This window comes from Salmo salar, chromosome 20 (assembly GCF_965601325.2).
Source record: "Salmo salar chromosome 20, fSalSal1, whole genome shotgun sequence".
NCBI lineage: Eukaryota > Metazoa > Chordata > Actinopteri > Salmoniformes > Salmonidae > Salmo > Salmo salar.
The window spans coordinates 95,967,189-95,987,478 of record NC_138310.1 but is presented as its reverse complement, the minus strand read 5'-3'; the positions used below and the strand labels follow the sequence as shown (position 1 = coordinate 95,987,478).

Genomic DNA, 20,290 nt, shown 5'->3' with positions numbered 1-20,290 from the left:
ACAACTTACAGGAACTCAAGTCATTTTGTTCACCTGACTTAGAATTCCTCACTATCAAATGCCGACCGCATTATCTACCAAGAGAATTCTCTTCGATCATAATCACAGTTGTGTACATCCCCCCCAAGCAGACACATCGACGGCCCTGAAAAAACTTCATTGGACTCTATGTAAACTGGAAACCACATATCCTGAGGCTGCATTTATTGTAGCCGGGGATTTTAACAAGGCTAATCAGAAAACAAGGCTCCCCAAATTCTATCAGCATATTGGTTATGCTACCAGGGCTGGCAAAACCCTGGACCACTGTTATTCTAACTTCCGCGACGCATATAAGGCCCTCCCCCGCCCTCCCTTTGGAAAAGCTGACCATGACTCCATTTTGTTGCTCCCAGCCTATAGATAGAAACTAAGATAGGAAGCTCCCGCCCTCAGGTCTGTTCAACGCTGGTCCGACCAATCGGATTCCACGCTTCAAGATTGCTTCGATCACGTGAACTGGGATATGTCGGCGATGTCGTACCAACAGCGTCTATTAAAACATTCCCCAACCAGAAACCGTGGATTGATGGCAGCATTCACGCAAAACTGAACACGCGAACCACTGCTTTTAATCAGGGCAAAGTGACCGGAAACATGACCGAATATAAACAGTGTAGCTATTCACTCTGCAAGGCAATCAAACAAGCTAAGTGTCAGTACAGAGACAAAGTGGAGTCGCAATTCAACGGCTCAGACACGAGAGGTATGTGGCAGGGTCTACAGTCAATCACGGACTACAAAAGAAAAACCAGCCCCGTTGCGGATCACGATGCCTTGCTCCCAGACAGACTAAACAAGTTTTTTGCTCGCTTTGAGGACAATACAGTGCCGCTAACATGGCCCGCTACCAAAACCTGCGGGCTCTCCTTCACTGCAGCCAACGTGAGTAAAACATTTAAACGTGGTAACCCTCGCAAGGCTGCAGGCCCAGACGGCATCCTCAGAGCATGCGCAGACCAGCTGGCTGGTGTGTTTACAGACATATTCAATCAATCCTTATCCCAGTCTGCTGTTCCCACATGCTTCAAGAGGGCCACCATTGTTCCTGTTCCCAAGAAAGCTAAGGTAACTGAGCTAAATGACTACCGCCCTGTAGCACTCACTTCCAATCATCATGAAGTGCTTTGAGAGACTAGTCAAGGACCATATCACCTCCACCCTACCTGACACCCTAGACCCACTCCAATTTGCTTACCGACCCAATAGGTCCACAGACGACGCAATCGCCATCACACTGCACACTGCCCTAACCCATCTGGACAAGAGGAATACCTAGGTAAGAATGCTGTTCATCGATTACAGCTCAGCATTTAACACCATAGTACCCTCCAAGCTCATCATTAACCTGTTGGGTCTAGGGGGCAGCATTTGCACGTCTGGATAAAAAAAATGTACCCGATTTAATCTGGTTACTAATCCTACCCAGTAACTAGAATATGCATATACTTATTATATATGGATAGAAAACACTCTAAAGTTTCTAAAACTGTTTGAATGGTGTCTGTGAGTATAACAGAACTCATTTGGCAGGCAAAACCCTGAGACATTTTCTGACAGGAAGTGGATACCTGATGTGTTGTATTGACTTTAAACCTATCCCATTGAAAAACACAGGGGCTTAGGAATATTTTGGCACTTCCTATTGCTTCCACTAGATGTCACCAGCCTTTACAAAGTGTTTTGAGTCTTCTGGAGGGAGATCTGACCGAACAAGAGCCATGGAACGATGATGTCCCATTAGACACCTGGCGCGCGAGTTCATGTTGGGTACCCTCGTTCCAATACGTTATAAAAGAGTATGCATTCGTCCACCTTGAATATTATTCATGTTCTGGTTAAAAAAGGCCCTAATGATTTATGCTATACAACGTTTGACATGTTTGAACGAACGGAAATATATTTTTTCCCCTCGTTCATGACGAGAAGTCCGGCTGGCTTACATCATGTGCTAACGAGACGGAGATTTTTGGACATAAATGATGAGCTTTTTTGAACAAAACTACATTCGTTATGGACCTCTGATACCTGGAAGTGACATCTGATGAAGAGAATCAAAGGTAATGGATTATTTACATAGTATTTTCGATTTTAGATCTCCCCAACATGACGTCTAGTCTGTATCGCAACGCGTATTTTTCTGGGCGCAGTGCTCAGATTATTGCAAAGTGTGATTTCCCAGTAAGGTTATTTTTAAATCTGGCAAGTTGATTGAGTTCAAGAGATGTAAATCTATAATTCTTTAAATGACAATATAATATTTTACCAATGTTTTCTAATTTTAATTATTTAATTTGTGACGCTGACTTGACTGCCGGTTATTGGAGGGAAACGATTTCCTCAACATCAATGCCATAGTAAAACGCTGTTTTTGGATATAAATATGAACTTGATAGAACTAAAAATGCATGCATTGTCTAACATAATGTCCTAGGAGTGTCATCTGATGGAGATTGTAAAAGGTTAGTGCATCATTTTAGCTGGTTTTATGGTTTTGGTGACCCTGTCTTTGACTTGACAAAACATTACACACAACTCTTGTAAATGTACTGTCCTAACATACTCTAAATTTATGCTTTCGCCGTAAAACCTTTTTGAAATCGTAAAACGTGGTTAGATTAAGGAGATGTTTATCTTTCAAATGGTGTAAAATAGTTGTATTTTTGAAAAATTTGAATTTTGACATTTATTTGGATTCAAATTTGCCGCTCTTGAAATGCACCTGCTGTTGATGGAGTGCACCACGGGTGGCACGCTAGCGTCCCACCTAGCCCCAAGAGGTTAAGCTTGAGACCCTGGGTCTCGACCCCACTCTGTGCAACTGGGTCCTGGACTTCCTGACGGGCCGCCCCCAGGTGGTGAGGGTAGGTAACAACATCTCCACCCCGCTGATCCTCAACACTGGGGCCCCACAAGGGTGCGTTCTCAGCCCTCTCCTGTACTCCCTGTTCACCCACGACTGCGTGGCCATGCACGCATCCAACTCAATCATCAAGTTTGCAGACGACACTACAGTGGTAGGCTTGATTACCAACAACGACGAGACGGCCTACAGGGAGGAGGTGAGGGCTCTCGGAGTGTGGTGTCAGGAAAATAACCTCGCACTCAATGTCAACAAAACAAAGGAGATGATCGTGGACTTCAGGAAACAGCAGAGGGAGCAGCCCCCTATCCACATCGACGGGACAGTAGTGGAGAGGGTGGAGAGTTTTAAGTTCCTCGGCGTACACATCACGGACAAACTGAAATGGTCCACCCACACAGACAGCGTGGTGAAGAAGGCGCAGTAGCGCCTCTTCAACCTCAGGAGGCTGAAGAAATTTGGCTTGTCACCAAAAACACTCTAACTTTTACAGATGCACAATCGAGAGCATCCTGTCGGGCTGTATCACCGCCTGGTACGGCAGCTGCTCCGCCCACAACCGGAAGGCTCTCCAGAGGGTGGTGAGGTCTGCACAACACATCACCGGGGGCAAACTACCTGCCCTCCAGGACACCTACACCACCCGATGTCACAGGAAGGCCAAAAAGATCATCAAGGACAGCAACCACCCGAGCCACTGCCTCTTCACCCCGCTATCATCCAGAAGGCGAGGTCAGTACAGGTGCATCAAAGCTGGGACCGAGAGACTGAAAAACAGCTTCTATCTCAAGGCCATCACTAACGTTGAGTGGCTGCTGCCAACATACTGACTCAAATCAAGCCACTTTAATAATGGGAAAATTGATGTAATCAATTTATCACTTGCCACTTTATATTATTTAAATTAGATAATGTTTACATAACCTACATTATTCATCTCATATGTATATACTGTACACCATACCATCTACTGCATCTTGCCATCTTGATGTAATTAGATGTATCACTAGCCACTTTAAACAATGCCACTTTATATAATGTTTTCATAACCTACATTACTCATCTCATATGTATATACTGTACTCCATACCATCTACTGCATCTTGCCTATGCCGTTCGGCCATCACTCATTTATGTATTTTTATGTACATATTCGTATTCATTCCTTTACACTTGTGTGTACAAGGTAGTTGTTGTGGAATTGGTAGATTACTTGTTAGATATTACTGCATGGTCGGAACTAGAAGCACAAGCATTTCGCTACACTTGCATTAACACCTGCTAACCAAATACATTTGATTTGATTTGATTTGCAAAGAACCACCTAAGAACCACCTGATTTTTGAACAAACTGTCAGATGGAACCTAATCTAAACAACACAACAGGAAATATATTCTGGGCTGGCGTAGAACCTTATAGTCCCAACGTCACGATTAGTAATCTAAACAACACCACAGGAAATATATTCTGGACTGGTTTTCTCTTGCTGCCATTGCATTTAATACAGACATTCAGTACAAAAATGAGCAAGATTACTTATTTAATTAATTAATTAATATGAAACACTGCTCAAACTCAGTATGTGTTCTAGTCGTCAATGTGACAGAAAGTAGAAGGTTAATGAAAGAAAACACAGACAGGCAGGCAGGCAGGCAGGCAGGCAGGCAGGCAGGCAGGCAGGCAGGCAGGCAGGCAGGCAGGCAGGCAGGCAGGCAGGCAGGCAGGCAGGCAGGCAGGCAGGCAGGCAGACAGACAGACAGACAGACAGACAGACAGGCAGGCAGACAGACAGACAGACAGACAGACAGACAGACAGACAGACAGACAGACAGACAGACAGACAGACAGACAGACAGACAGACAGGCAGATAGGCAGGCAGGCAGGCAGGCAGGCAGACAGAGAGAGAGACAGAGAGATAGGCTGGCAGTCTTTCAGGATATGCCAGCCACCTAACCAGACACATCATGTCGGGAGAGGATAAAAGTTACAAGTTTCCTCCCAAATGGAACCCTATTCCCTATATAGAGCACTACTTTAGACCAGGGCCAAATGGGACCCTATTCCCGATATAGAGCACTACTTTAGACCAGGGCCAAATGGGACCCTATTCCCTATATAGAGCACTACTTTAGACCAGGACACACATGGCCTATAAAGGGAATAGGCTGCCATTTGGGACACTGAGCGGGTGATTTGAGGAGGATCTTACCTGGATGTCATCGGATGTCAAGTGGCCCTTCAAATCACTGCTCCTCTTTTGGGGTGGGGGAGGGGCCGGCTTGTGGGCGGGCGGGAGGTCGGTCCTGTTATCACAGAAGGGACAGAAGAAGAACATGACACTCTGCACAGTGAGGGCTTTCCACCTCTACCACTCCAGCCTGCTCCCACCACTCAACCTGTATGACTGCAGTAATGAGAAGCTGTCTGGCTGCACTTGCCTTGGTCTCTCTCTCCCTCTACCCTCCATCGTTCGGACGGAGTTCTGACAGACATCAACCATCGTGTTCCGACAGACCGTGGGGCCAGCAGCAGCAGCCATTTCCTGTTTGTCCACCCTTTCTGCCCTTTTGAATGACTGAGCGCTCTAATGAGACCAGACCCGACTGTGATTGGCTGATTGGACTCTGAGGTGAGGGGACGAGGGGAGGGAGGGGTGTGATTGTGCAGGGAGACTGATGATTATGAATCAAGTCCTCAGGACGGACAGGCTGTGTAGTCCTCTGGTATCTCACACTGGACACAGTGACATGGATATACTCTGACTCAATCTGACCTGATCTCCTCCTGGGACTGACACTGTATGTCTCTGTTGATAAGATAAAGTTAACCATTTTAAACTGCTGTTATTGTTATTGTTTTTAAATGTAAATGTAAATACCATAACCCTACCACCAACGGACACTCTGTTCACAACGTTGACATGAGCAAACCGCTCGCCCACACGACGCCCGGTGGTGAGCCCGGTTGGACGTACTGCCAAATTTCTTAAAATGATGTTGGAGGTGGCTTATGGTAGAGAAATTAACATTACATCGTTTGGAAATAGCACTGTTGGACATTCCTACAGTCAGCATGCCAAACGCACGCTCAAAACTTGAGACATCTGTGGCATTGTGTTGTGTGACAAAACGTTTAGAGTGGCCTTTTATTGTCCTCAGCACAAGGTGCACCTGTGTAATGACCGTGCTGTTTAGTCAGCTTCTTGATATACCACACCTGTCAGGTGGCTGGATTATCTTGGTAGAGGCGAAAAGCTCACTAACAGGGATGTTAATAAATCTGTGCACATAATTTGAGAAAAATAAGCTTTTTGTTTGTTTGGAACATTTCTGGGATCTTTTATTTCAGCTTATAAAACATGGGAACAACACTTTACATGTTGCGTTTATATTTTTATTCAGTGCAGATATCACCTTTGTGTAGGTATAGGTACACAGCTCTCTCTGTCTTCGGGTTCATTATCTTTCATAAAGGCTGATAATGTGTCAGTAGATGACAGACGACATGTTTGAGGGATGGGATCTTTTCTCTGTAGTATTTACACCTAGCAACTTCCCTCTGCTTCCCTCTGTAGTATTTACACCTAGCAACTTCCCTCTGCTTCCCTCTGTAGTATTTACACCTAGCAACTTCCCTCTGCTTCCCTCTGTAGTATTTACACCTAGCAACTTCCCTCTGCTTCCCTCTGTGGTATTTACACCTAGCAACATACCTATCAATGTCCTTCTGCTTCCCTGCTCCCGATGTCCTCTGCTTCCCTCTGTAGTAATTGCACCTAGCAACTTCCCTCTGCTTCCCTCTATGGTATTTACACCTAGCAACGTACCTATCAATGTCCCTCTGCTTCCCTCTGTGGTATTTACACCTAGCAACGTACCTATCAATGTCCCTCTGCTTCCCTCTGCTTCCCTCTGTGGTATTTACACCTAGCAACTTACCTATCAATGTCCCTCTGCTTCCCTCTGCTTCCCTCTGCTTCTCTCTGATGTCCTCTGCTTCCCTCTGTGGTATTTACACCTAGCAACGTACCTATCAATGTCTTTCTGCTTCCCTCTGCTTCCCTCTGCTTCCCTCTGCTTCTCTCTGATGTCCTCTGCTTCCCTCTGCTCTCCTGTCTCATGGCATAAATTGGATCCTCTTTAAACAATTGGAACGATGAGACTCCAATTACTGTGTCCCACCCTTTTGGGGCTGCATCAGGGGTTGTATTGTCCCACCCTGTTGGGGCTGCATCAGGGGTTGTATTGTCCCACCCTGTTGGGGCTGCATCAGGGGTTGTATTGTCCCACCCTGTTGGGGCTGCATCAGGGGTTGTATTGTCCCACCCTGTTGGGGCTGCATCAGGGGTAGTATTGTCCCACCCTGTTGGGGCTGCATCAGGGGTAGTATTGTCCCACCCTGTTGGGGCTGCATCAGGGGTAGTATTGTCCCACCCTGTTGGGGCTGCATCAGGGGTAGTATTGTCCCACCCTGTTGGGGCTGCATCAGGGGTAGTATTGTCCCACCCTGTTGGGGCTGCATCAGGGGTTGTATTGTCCCACCCTGTTGGGGCTGCATCAGGGGTAGTATTGTCCCACCCTGTTGGGGCTGCATCAGGGGTAGTATTGTCCCACCCTGTTGGGGCTGCATCAGGGGTAGTATTGTCCCACCCTGTTGGGGCTGCATCAGGGGTAGTATTGTCCCACCCTGTTGGGGCTGCATCAGGGGTAGTATTGTCCCACCCTGTTGGGGCTGCATCAGGGGTAGTATTGTCCCACCCTGTTGGGGCTGCATCAGGGGTAGTATTGTCCCACCCTGTTGGGGCTGCATCAGGGGTAGTATTGTCCCACCCTGTTGGGGCTGCATCAGGGGTAGTATTGTCCCACCCTGTTGGGGCTGCATCAGGGGTAGTATTGTCCCACCCTGTTGGGGCTGCATCAGGGGTAGTATTGTCCCACCCTGTTGGGGCTGCATCAGGGGTAGTATTGTCCCACCCTGTTGGGGCTGCATCAGGGGTTGTATTGTCCCACCCTGTTGGGGCTGGAAGGCTTGTCTGTAGTTTGTCTTAGATTTGATCTGGAAGGTGAAAAGTTGAAAAAGGGCTAAAGGAACTTTGATTAATGGGCAGCACACTGTGGGCCTCTTTAATGGGCAGGGCAGTTTGGGCCTCTTTAATGGGCAGGGCAGTTTGGGCCTCTTTAATGGGCAGGGCAGTTTGGGCCTCTTTAATGGGCAGGGCAGTTTGGGCCTCTTTAATGGGCAGGGCAGTTTAGGTCTCTGTAACGGGCTGTGCCCCACTTAACTCGTTCTTTCATGTTGGTTATTCTGTTGTTTCCAGACAGTTCATGTAGGTTATATCCTTGTTCTCACACACAGTGCTAACACTACTGGCACGACGGTGGCGCCCCCTCCTGGGGTGGGGGTTCAGTTTAGTTAGTCAGTGCTAACACTACTTAACTGTACTGTACTGAATACACTCTACTTTTATTTACTGTGCTTTACTGAATACACTACTTTATTGTAATGTACTGTACTGAAGTACTCGAGTTACTTCCGGCGCCGACAGAGATGGCCGCCTCGCTTCGCGTTCCTAGGAAACTATGCACAAGCATTTCGCTACACTTGCATTAACACCTACTAACCATGTGTACGTGACAAATAAATTTGATTTGAATATACTCTATTTTTCTTTACTGTACTGTACTGTACTGAATATTCTCTACATTATTGTGATGTACTGTACTGAAAACTCAACTTATCTATACTGTACTATACTAAATACGCTCTACTTTTCGACACTGTACTGAGCTGTACTGAATACTCTACTTTTATTTACTGTACTGTATTGAACACACTCTACTTTTCTTTACTTTACTGTACTGAAGATTCTCTACATTTTTGTAAAGTACTGTACTGAATACACTCTAATTTGCTTTACTGTACTGAACTGTGCTGAATACACTCTACTTTTCTTTACTATACTGTACCAAATTCACTACTTTTCTTTATTGTACGGAATAAACACATGTTATTTCTACACTGTACTGTACTTAATACAATCTACTTTTCATTACTGTACTGTACTGAATAAACTCTACTTTACTTTGCTGTACTGAATAAACTATTTTTCTTTACTGTACTGAACTCAATACACTCTACTTTAATTTACTGTACTGTACTGAATACATTCTGCTTTTCTTTTCTTTACTGTACACAATACACTCTACTTTACTGTAATGTACTGAATACACTCAAATTATCTGTACTGTACTGCACTAAATACACTCTACTTGTCTTTACTGTACTGTACTGAATATTCTCTACTTTATTTAACTGTATTGTACTGAATACACTCTCATTTTCTTTGCTGTACTGAACTGTACTGTAATGTACTGAATACACACATTTTATTTGCTGTACTGTACTGTACTGTACTGAATACACTCTCATTTTCTTTGCTGTACTGTACTGTACTGTAATGTACTGAATACACACATTTTCTTTTCTGTACTGTAATGTACCAAATACACTCTTTTTATTTATTGTACAGTAATGAATACACTGTACTTTTCTGTACTGTACTCTGCTGTTCTCTATTGTATACTGTGCAGTCCAAAATTGTTAACATAGATGTCTATGATTGCTTCAGATCTGGTCCGACCTACTTGTTAAAACTTTGAGTTAAGCGACTTCGACTGAGTCAGCGACAATCACACACGCGCGCACGCACGCACGCACACACACAGATACACACACACACACACAGATACACACACACACACACACGGACACACACACACACACACACACACACCACACACACACAGAGATACACACACACACACGCACACGGACACACACACACGCACACATGCACACACACACACACGCACGCACACACACACACAGAGATACACACACACACACACACACACACACACCCCCCCCCCTGTTAGAAAAACATTCCTTGAAAAAATACTAAACTGTCTGTCTTCATTAGGTTGAATGTTTAATGTCTTTTTTAGATGTATTTGTGGAGGTAAGTGACAGACTGGTCTAGAAGACAGATATTATCTGTCTTCAAAGGAATACAACAATAAAACATAATAACAACATATTTTGTTTTATGTGAACTATACTGGAAAAATAAATGCCTGTATTGATCCAATTAGGTACATGAGATACAATGTTTGGCCTTCCTTTCCTTATATTATGTCATACCATCTTGAGGTATTGCCATGGCTTTAACATCCATGGTTCACATTATTTAGATATAGTTCATGACGCCCATTCCTGCAGTCAATAAACCTACTGGTCTCATAGGTGGAATGTTGTGAATATTTTTCATAATTAGTAACTTTTTCAAACAACCAACTTAAAATCTGGTTTCTATGTCAAACTGTTTTGTTATATTTCAGTCTTCTGTGATGTTTATAAAGTGTAATATTGGGATGCAAACTCAAAATGTAATACATTACAACTCTATATCTGACATGGTCCAGGTGTCTTCTCTTTTCTGAGCCCATAACCATGTGTGTGAGGTGAATGCATTTGCTTCTAAGTAAAAGGTTAAATAAACCTGTTTGACCCTGATTTAGTCCACTGCAGTACAAGGTTAATAACACAACATGGATAAGGAAAACCTTGTAAAACTAAAGATAGACGGAGCACAAATCAACAAACGTTTGTAGACATAGAAATAATAAATGGTTGTTTGGTAAGTCCGTAGTAGTAGTAGTAGTAGTAGTAGTAGTAGTAGTAGTAGTAGTGGCAGTAGTAGTAGTAGTAGTAGTAGTAGTAGTAGTAGTAGTAGTAGTAGTAGTAGTAGTGGTAGTAGTAGTGGTAGTAGTAGTAGTAGTAGTAGTAGTAGTAGTGGTAGTAGTAGTGGTAGTAGTAGTAGTAGTAGTAGTAGTAGTAGTGGCAGTAGTAGTGGTAGTAGTAGTAGTAGTAGTAGTAGTAGTAGTAGTAGTAGTAGTGGCAGTAGTAGTGGCAGTAGTAGTAGTAGTAGTGGTAGTAGTAGTAGTAGTAGTAGTAGTAGTAGTAGTAGTAGTAGTAGTAGTGGCAGTAGTAGTGGTAGTAGTAGTAGTAGTAGTAGTAGTAGTAGTAGTAGTGGTAGTAGTAGTGGTAGTAGTAGTAGTAGTAGTAGTAGTAGTAGTAGTAGTAGTAGTGGCAGTAGTAGTGGCAGTAGTAGTGGTAGTAGTGGTAGTAGTAGTAGTAGTAGTGGTAGTAGTAGTAGTAGTAGTAGTAGTAGTAGTAGTAGTAGTGGCAGTAGTAGTGGTAGTAGTAGTAGTAGTAGTAGTAGTAGTAGTAGTGGCAGTAGTAGTGGTAGTAGTAGTAGTAGTAGTAGTAGTAGTAGTAGTAGTAGTAGTAGTGGTAGTAGTAGTGGTAGTAGTAGTAGTAGTAGTAGTAGTAGTAGTGGCAGTAGTAGTGGCAGTAGGAGTGGTAGTAGTAGTAGTAGTAGTAGTAGTAGTGGTAGTAGTAGTGGTAGTAGTAGTAGTAGTAGTAGTAGTAGTGGCAGTAGTAGTGGTAGTAGTAGTAGTAGTAGTAGTAGTAGTAGTAGTAGTAGTAGTGGTAGTAGTAGTGGCAGTAGTAGTAGTAGTAGTAGTAGTAGTAGTAGTAGTAGTAGTAGTGGTGGTAGTAGTAGTGGTAGTAGTAGTAGTAGTAGTAGTAGTAGTAGTAGTGGCAGTAGTAGTGGTAGTAGTAGTAGTAGTAGTAGTAGTAGTAGTAGTAGTAGTGGTAGTAGTAGTAGTGGTAGTAGTAGTAGTAGTAGTGGCAGTAGTAGTGGTAGTAGTAGTAGTGGTAGTAGTAGTAGTAGTAGTAGTAGTAGTAGTAGTGGCAGTAGTAGTGGTAGTAGTAGTAGTAGTAGTAGTAGTAGTAGTAGTAGTAGTAGTGGTAGTAGTAGTAGTAGTAGTGGTAGTAGTAGTGGTAGTAGTAGTAGTAGTAGTAGTAGTAGTAGTGGCAGTAGTAGTGGTAGTAGTAGTAGTAGTAGTAGTAGTAGTAGTAGTAGTAGCAGCAGTAGTAGTAGTAGTAGTAATAATAGTAGTAGTGTTTTCCATAGGTGGAGGAATTAGCTAGTTACTGATGCTACAGTGTTGGAATTGAAATTCCCAGAATAACATAACGATATCTACTGAGAGTTAGTTACACGCTGTCATATTCAAACGTGCCTCCACAATGAACTGGTCTTGTTGTAAACTCAGACCTACAGCAACAGCTAACAATGTGCACATCCACTAACGTGAGAAAACAACACTTTGATCAACAACACCAGCAACCTGATCAGTCACAACAACAACTTATGTAGTATGTATGTACCTAAAGCTACATAGGATGGGGAAGCAGCCAGCGTGACTTTGTGATAGGAAGACACTAATGAAAAACGACAAGCGGCTGTAGCCCCAGCTAACCAGAGCATTGTGGAGACCAAGCACAGACCAGGCAGAGAAACAGAGGAGAAGAGAACCATGAGTTACATTCATTCTGCTGCGGGACAGAGAGTTCCCTCTGCTCTCTACTGAACAGCTGCAGCCAGATCCCTCTGCTCTCTACTGAACAGATGCAGCCAGATCCCTCTGCTCTCTACTGAACAACTGCAGCCAGATCCCTCTGCTCTCTACTGAACAGCTGCAGCCAGATCCCTCTGCTCTCTACTGAACAGCTGCAGCCATATCCCTCTGCTCTCTACTGAACAGCTGCAGGACAGCCAGATCCATCTGCTCTCTACTGAACAGCTGCAGCCAGATCCCTCTGCTCTCTACTGAACAGCTGCAGGACAGCCAGATCCCTCTGCTCTCTACTGAACAGCTGCAGCCAGATCCCTCTGCTCTCTACTGAACAGCTGCAGCCAGATCCCTCTGCTCTCTACTGAACAGCGGCAGCCAGATCCCTCTGCTCTCTACTGAACAGCTGCAGGACAGCCAGATCCCTCTGCTCTCTATTGAACAGCTGCAGCCAGATCCCTCTGCTCTCTACTGAACAGCTGCAGCCAGATCCCTCTGCTCTCTACTGAACAGCTGCAGGACAGCCAGATCCCTCTGCTCTCTACTGAACAGCTGCAGCCAGATCCCTCTGCTCTCTACTGAACAGCTGCAGGACAGCCAGATCCCTCTGCTCTCTACTGAACAGCTGTGGGACAACCAGATCCTTCTGCTCTCTACTGAACAGCTGCAGGACAGCCAGATCCCTCTGCTCTCTACTGAACAGCTGCAGCCAGATCCCTCTGCTCTCTACTGAACAACTGCAGCCAGATCCCTCTGCTCTCTACTGAACAGCTGCAGCCAGATCCCTCTGCTCTCTACTGAACAGCTGCAGCCATATCCCACTGCTCTCTACTGAACAGCTGCAGGACAGCCAGATCCCTCTGCTCTCTACTGAACAGCTGCAGGACAGCCAGATCCATCTGCTCTCTACTGAACAGCTGCAGCCAGATCCCTCTGCTCTCTACTGAACAGCTGCAGGACAGCCAGATCCCTCTGCTCTCTACTGAACAGCTGCAGGACAGCCAGATCCCTCTGCTCTCTACTGAACAGCTGCAGGACAGCCAGATCCCTCTGCTCTCTACTGAACAGCTGCAGCCAGATCCCTCTGCTCTCTACTGAACAGCTGCAGCCAGATCCCTCTGCTCTCTACTGAACAGCTGCAGGACAGCCAGATCCATCTGCTCTCTACTGAACAGCTGCAGCCAGATCCCTCTGCTCTCTACTGAACAGCTGCAGGACAGCCAGATCCCTCTGCTCTCTACTGAACAGCTGCAGCCAGATCCCTCTGCTCTCTACTGAACAGCTGCAGGCCAGCCAGATCCCTTTGCTCTCTACTGAACAGCTGTGGGACAACCAGATCCTTCTGCTCTCTACTGAACAGCTGCAGGACAGCCAGATCCCTCTGCTCTCTACTGAACAGCTGCAGCCAGATCCCTCTGCTCTCTACTGAACAGCTGCAGGACAGCCAGATCCCTCTGCTCTCTACTGAACAGCTGCAGCCAGATCCCTCTGCTCTCTACTGAACAGCTGCAGCCAGATCCCTCTGCTCTCTACTGAACAGCTGTGGGACAACCAGATCCCTCTGCTCTCTACTGAACAGCTGCAGCCAGATCCCTCTTCTCTCTACTGAACAGCTGCAGCCAGATCCCTCTGCTCTCTACTGAACAGCTGCAGGACAGCCAGATCCCTCTGTTCTCTACTGAACAGCTGCAGCCAGATCCCTCTGCTCTCTACTGAACAGCTGCAGGACAGCCAGATCCATCTGCTCTCTACTGAACAGCTGCAGCCAGATCCCTCTGCTCTCTACTGAACAGCTGCAGGACAGCCAGATCCCTCTGCTCTCTACTGAACAGCTGCAGCCAGATCCCTCTGCTCTCTACTGAACAGCTGCAGGACAGCCAGATCCATCTGCTCTCTACTGAACAGCTGCAGCCAGATCCCTCTGCTCTCTACTGAACAGCTGCAGGACAGCCAGATCCCTCTGCTCTCTACTGAACAGCTGCAGCCAGATCCCTCTGCTCTCTACTGAACAGCGGCAGCCAGATCCCTCTGCTCTCTACTGAACAGCTGCAGGACAGCCAGATCCCTCTGCTCTCTATTGAACAGCTGCAGCCAGATCCCTCTGCTCTCTACTGAACAGCTGCAGCCAGATCCCTCTGCTCTCTACTGAACAGCTGTGGGACAACCAGATCCCTCTGCTCTCTACTGAACAGATGCAGCCAGATCCCTCTGCTCTCTACTGAACAGCTGCAGCCAGATCCCTCTGCTCTCTACTGAACAGCTGCAGCCAGATCCCTCTGCTCTCTACTGAGACTCCATCTTGAAGACCTTCCTCCTCCACTACAAAATGCTCAGGGAGATTCAGGGGGGATACATGAGTAATCCCTAAACTGAAAATAATCATTTGTGACAGGGATTTTACAAAAATGGAAAGTTACTTATAGGGACACGTTGACAAAATAGTAGCTGTTAGCGGGATCCCTGGTTTGAAGTAAAGCTGATTTTCTAAAGAGAATATTAGAATAAGATGTCTGTCAATTTGTCAAGCAGGTTTATGCCTTGCTCAAACCACACAATCATATCTATAACTACACAATCATATCTATAACTACACATGCCTTGCTCAAACCACACAATCATAACTATAACTAAACAACCATTTTTTATTTTATTTTATTTCACCTTTATTTAACCAGGTAGGCTAGTTGAGAACAAGTTCTCATTTACAACTGCGACCTGGCCAAGATAAAGCAAAGCAGTGTGACACAGACAACAACACAGAGTTACACATGGAGGTAAACAATAAACAAGCCAATAACACAATAAACAAGTCAATGACACAGTAGAAAAAAAGAAAGTCTATATACAGTGTGTGCAAAAGGCATGAGGAGGTAGGCAATAAATAGGCCATTGTAGCGAAGAATTACAATTTAGCAGATTAACACTGGAGTGATAAATGAGCAGATGATGATGTGCAAGTAGAGATACTGGTGTACAAAACAGCAGGAAAGTAAATAAAAACAGTATGGGGATGAGGTAGGTAGATTGGGTGGGCAATTTACAGATGGACTATGTACAGCTGCAGCGACCGGTTAGCAGCTCAGGTAGCTGATGTTTAAAGTTAGTGAGGGAAAAATAAGTCTCCAGCTTCAGCGATTTTTGCAATTCGTTCCAGTCACTGGCAGCAGAGAACTGGAAGGAAAGGCAGCCAAAGGAGGTGTTGGCTTTGGGGATGACCAGTGAGATATATCTGCTGGAGAGCGTGCTACGGGTGGGTGTTGTTATCGTGACCAATGAGCTGAGATAAGGTGGAGCTTTACCTAGCATAGACTTGTAGATGACCTGGTGCCAGTTGGTCTGGCGATGAATATGAAGCGAGGGCCAGCCGACTAGAGCATACAGGTCACAGTGATGGGTGGTATAAGGGGCTTTGGTAACAAAACGGATGGCACTGTGGTAGACTGCATCCAGTTTGCTGAGTAGAGTATTGGAAGCTATTTTGTAGATGACATCGCCAAAGTCGAGGATCGGTAGGATAGTCAGTTTTACGAGGGTAAGTTTGGTGGCGTGAGTGAAGGAGGCTTTGTTGTGAAATAGAAAGCCGATTCTAGATTTGATTTTGGATTGGAGATGTTTGATATGAGTCTGGAAGGAGAGTTTACAGTCTAGCCAGACACCCAGGTATTTGTAGTTGTCCCCATATTCTAGGTCAGAACCGTCCAGGGTAGTGATGCTTGTCGGGCGGGCGGGTGCGGGCAGCGAACGGTTGAAAAGCATGCATTTGGTTTTACTAGCATTTAAGAGCAGCTGGAGGCCACGGAAGGAGTAACTGCCTATATAACCATATCTATAACTATATAATCATATCTACAACTATATAATCATATCTATAAATATAGAACCATATCTATAACTATATAACCATATCTATAACTATATAATCATAGCTATAACTATTTAACCATGTCGTTATCTATATAATCATATCTAGAACTATATAACAATATCTGCAACGATATAACCATATCTATTACTATATAACCATGTATACAACTATATAATCATATATATAAATATATAAAGTAATAAATAACTATATAACCATATCAATAACTATACAGCCAAATCTAGAACTATATAAACATATCAATAATTATAATAATTATAACGTTATCTATAAATATATAACCATATCTATAACTATATAACCATATCTATAACTATATAACTGTATAAATATCGATAACAACAAAAAAGTATCTATTGCTTCCCATATATAATATATATACATATAAATACATGTTTATAACTATAAAACTATGTATAACTACCCGTTTACCATATCTATAACTATATATACATGTTTATAACTATATACGTGTATCTATAACTACCAATATAACCAAATCTATAAATTTACATACATGTTTATAACTATATAACCATATATATAACTATATATCATGTGCATAACTATATAACTTTATATATAACTACCTATATAACCATGTCTATAACTATATATACATGTTTATAACTACATAATCATATCTATAACTATATAACCATATCAATAACTACTTAACCATATATATAATTATAAAATCATATCTATAACTACATAATCATATCTAAAACTATATGACCATGTATACAACTATATACTCATATATATATATATTAATATATAATGTCCTTTATAACTATATAACCATATATATAACTATATAGCCATACATAACTATATTAATGTCAATAATTATATAACGATATCTATACATATATAACCATGTCTATAACTATATAATCATATCAACATCTAAATAACCATATAAAAAAACGATATAAGCATATCTATAGCTATATAATCATATCTGTATCTATATCATCATATCCATACCTATATATCCACACCAATAACTATATAACCATATCTATTCCTATATAACCATATCTATAACTATATATATAACTATATAATAGCATCTATAACTATATAACCGTATCTATAGCTATATAACCATATATTTAACTATATAACAGTTTCAATAACTACAGTGTGGGAAAAAAGTATTTGATCCCCTGCTGATTTTGTACGTTTGCCCACTTAGAAAGAAATGATCAGTCTATAATTTTAGTAGTAGGTTTATTTGAACAGTGAGAGACAGAATAACAACAAAAAATCCAGAAAAACGCATGTCAAAAATGTTATAAAATGATTTGCATTTTAATGAGGGAAATAAGTATTTGACCCCTCTGCAAAACATGACTTAGTAGTTGGTGGCAAAACCCTTGTTGGCAATCACAGAGGTCAGATGTTTCTTGTAGTTGGCCACCAGGTTTGCACACATCTCAGGAGGGATTTTGTCCCACTCCTCTTTGCAGATCTTCTCCAAGTCATTAAGGTTTCGAGGCTGACGTTTGGCAACTCGAACCTTCAGCTCCCTCCACAGATTTTCTATGGGATTAAGGTCTGGAGACTGACTAGGCCACTCCAGGACCTTAATGTGCTTCTTCTTGAGCCACTCCTTTGTTGCCTTGGCCGTGGGTTTTGGGTCATTGTCATGCTGGAATACCCATCCACGACCCATTTTCAATGCCCTGGCTGAGGGAAGGAGGTTTTCACCCAAGATGTGACGGTACATCGCCCCGTCCATCGTCCCTTTGATGCGGTGAAGTGTCCTGTCCCCTTAGCAGAAAAACACCCTCAAAGCATAATGTTTCCACCTCCATGTTTGACTATGGAGATGGTGTTCTTGGGTTCATAGGCAGCATTCCTCCTCCTCCAAACACGGCGAGTTGAGTTGATGTCAAAAAGCTCCATTTTGGTCTCATCTGACCACAACACTTTCACCCAGTTGTCCTCTGAGTCATTCAGATGTTCATTGGCAGACTTCAGACGGGCCTGTATATGTATTCTTGAGCAGGGGGACCTTGCGGGCGCTAGTGTGTTACCAATTGTTTTCTTGGTGACTATGGTCCCAGCTACCTTGAGATCATTGACAAGATCCTCCCGTGTAGTTCTGGGCTGAATCCTCACCGTTCTCATGATCATTGCAACTCCACGAGGTGAGATCTTGCATGGAGCCCCAGGCCGAGGGAGATTGACAGTTCTTTTGTGTTTCTTCCATTTGCGAATAATCGCACCAAATGTTGTCACCTTCTCACCAAGCTGCTTGGCGATGGTCTTGTAGCCCATTCCAGCCTTGTGTAGGTCTACAATCTTGTCCCTGACATCCTTGGAGAGCTCTTTGGTCTTGGCCATGGTGGAGAGTTTGGAATCTGATTGATTGATTGCTTCTGTGGACAGGTGTCTTTTTTACAGGTAACAAGCTGCGGTTAGGAGCACTCCCTTTAAGAGTGTGCTCCTAATCTCAGCTCGTTACCTGTATAAAAGACACCTGGGAGCCAGAAATCTTTCTGATTGAGAGTGGGTCAAATACTTATTTCCCTCATTAAAATGCAAATCAATTTATAACATTTTTGACATGTGTTTTTCTGGATATTTTTGTTGTTATTCTGTCTCTCACTGTTAAAATAAACCTCCCATTCAAATTATAGACTGATCCTTTCTTTGTCAGTGGGCAAACGTACAAAATCAGCAGGGGATCAAATACTTTTTCCCCCACTGTATATAACTGTGTATATAACTCTATAATCATATCTACAACTACATAATCATATCTATAACTATATATCCCTATCTACAACTATATAATCGTATCTAAAGCTATACAACCATATATAACTATATACCCATACCTATAACTATATAACCATAATTATAACTATATAGCCATTTCTATAACTATATAATCATATCTATAACTATATAACCCTAATTATAACTATAAAATCATATCTATAACTATATTACCATATCTATAACTATATAATCATACCTACAACTATATAACCATATTTTTAACTACATAATCATATCTAAAACTATATAATCATATCTTTAAATATATAATCATATCTATAACTACATACAAATATCTAGAACTATATAAACATATCTATAACTGTTTAACCATATCTATAACGATATAGAAATTTTCTATACCTATATAACCATATCAATAACTGCCTATATATACATATCTACAACTGTATAACCATATCTACATCTATATATGACTATATAACCATATCTATAACTATATAACCATATCTATAACTATATAACCATATCTATAACTATTTAACCATATCTATAACTGTATAACCATATCTATAACTGTATAACCATATCTATAACTATATAACCATATCTATAACTTTATAACCATGTCAATAACTGTATAACCATATCTATAACTGATTATATAACCATATCTATAACTATATAACCATATCTATAACTATTTAACCATATCTATAACTGTATAACCATATCTATAACTGTATAACCATATCTATAACTATATAACCATATCTATAACTTTATAACCATATCTATAACTGTATAACCATATCTATAACTATATAACCATATCTATAACTTTATAACCATGTCTATAACTATATAACCATAAGTTTTAAGTATATATCTACACACATATATAACTGTATAACCATATCTATAACTATATATACATATTTATAAATATATATCCACTTCTATAACTATATATCTATGTCAATAACTAAATAACCATATCTATAACTATATAACCATATCTACACCTATATAACCATACCTAAACCTATATAGCCATGTGTATAAGTATATAACCATATCCATAACTATATATACATATACATATTTATAACAATATAACCATATTTCAAACTATATATCCACATCTATAACTATATATACATATTTAGAACTATATAATCAGATCTAGAACTATATAATCATATCTGCAACAATATAACCATATCTATAAATATAAAACCATATCTATAACTATAAAACC

General features: G+C 42.2%; 1 protein-coding gene across 1 annotated transcript in view; it reads right to left on the bottom strand.

The window, feature by feature from the left end:
- Positions 1–20,290, bottom strand: part of LOC106581602 (nectin 1b) — a 336,570-nt gene that overhangs the window by 55,251 nt on the left and 261,029 nt on the right. The window contains exon 7 of the mRNA XM_045704179.2: positions 5,114–5,207. Coding sequence (XP_045560135.2) covers positions 5,114–5,207 — 94 coding nt within the window. The remainder of the gene's footprint in view (positions 1–5,113; positions 5,208–20,290) is intronic.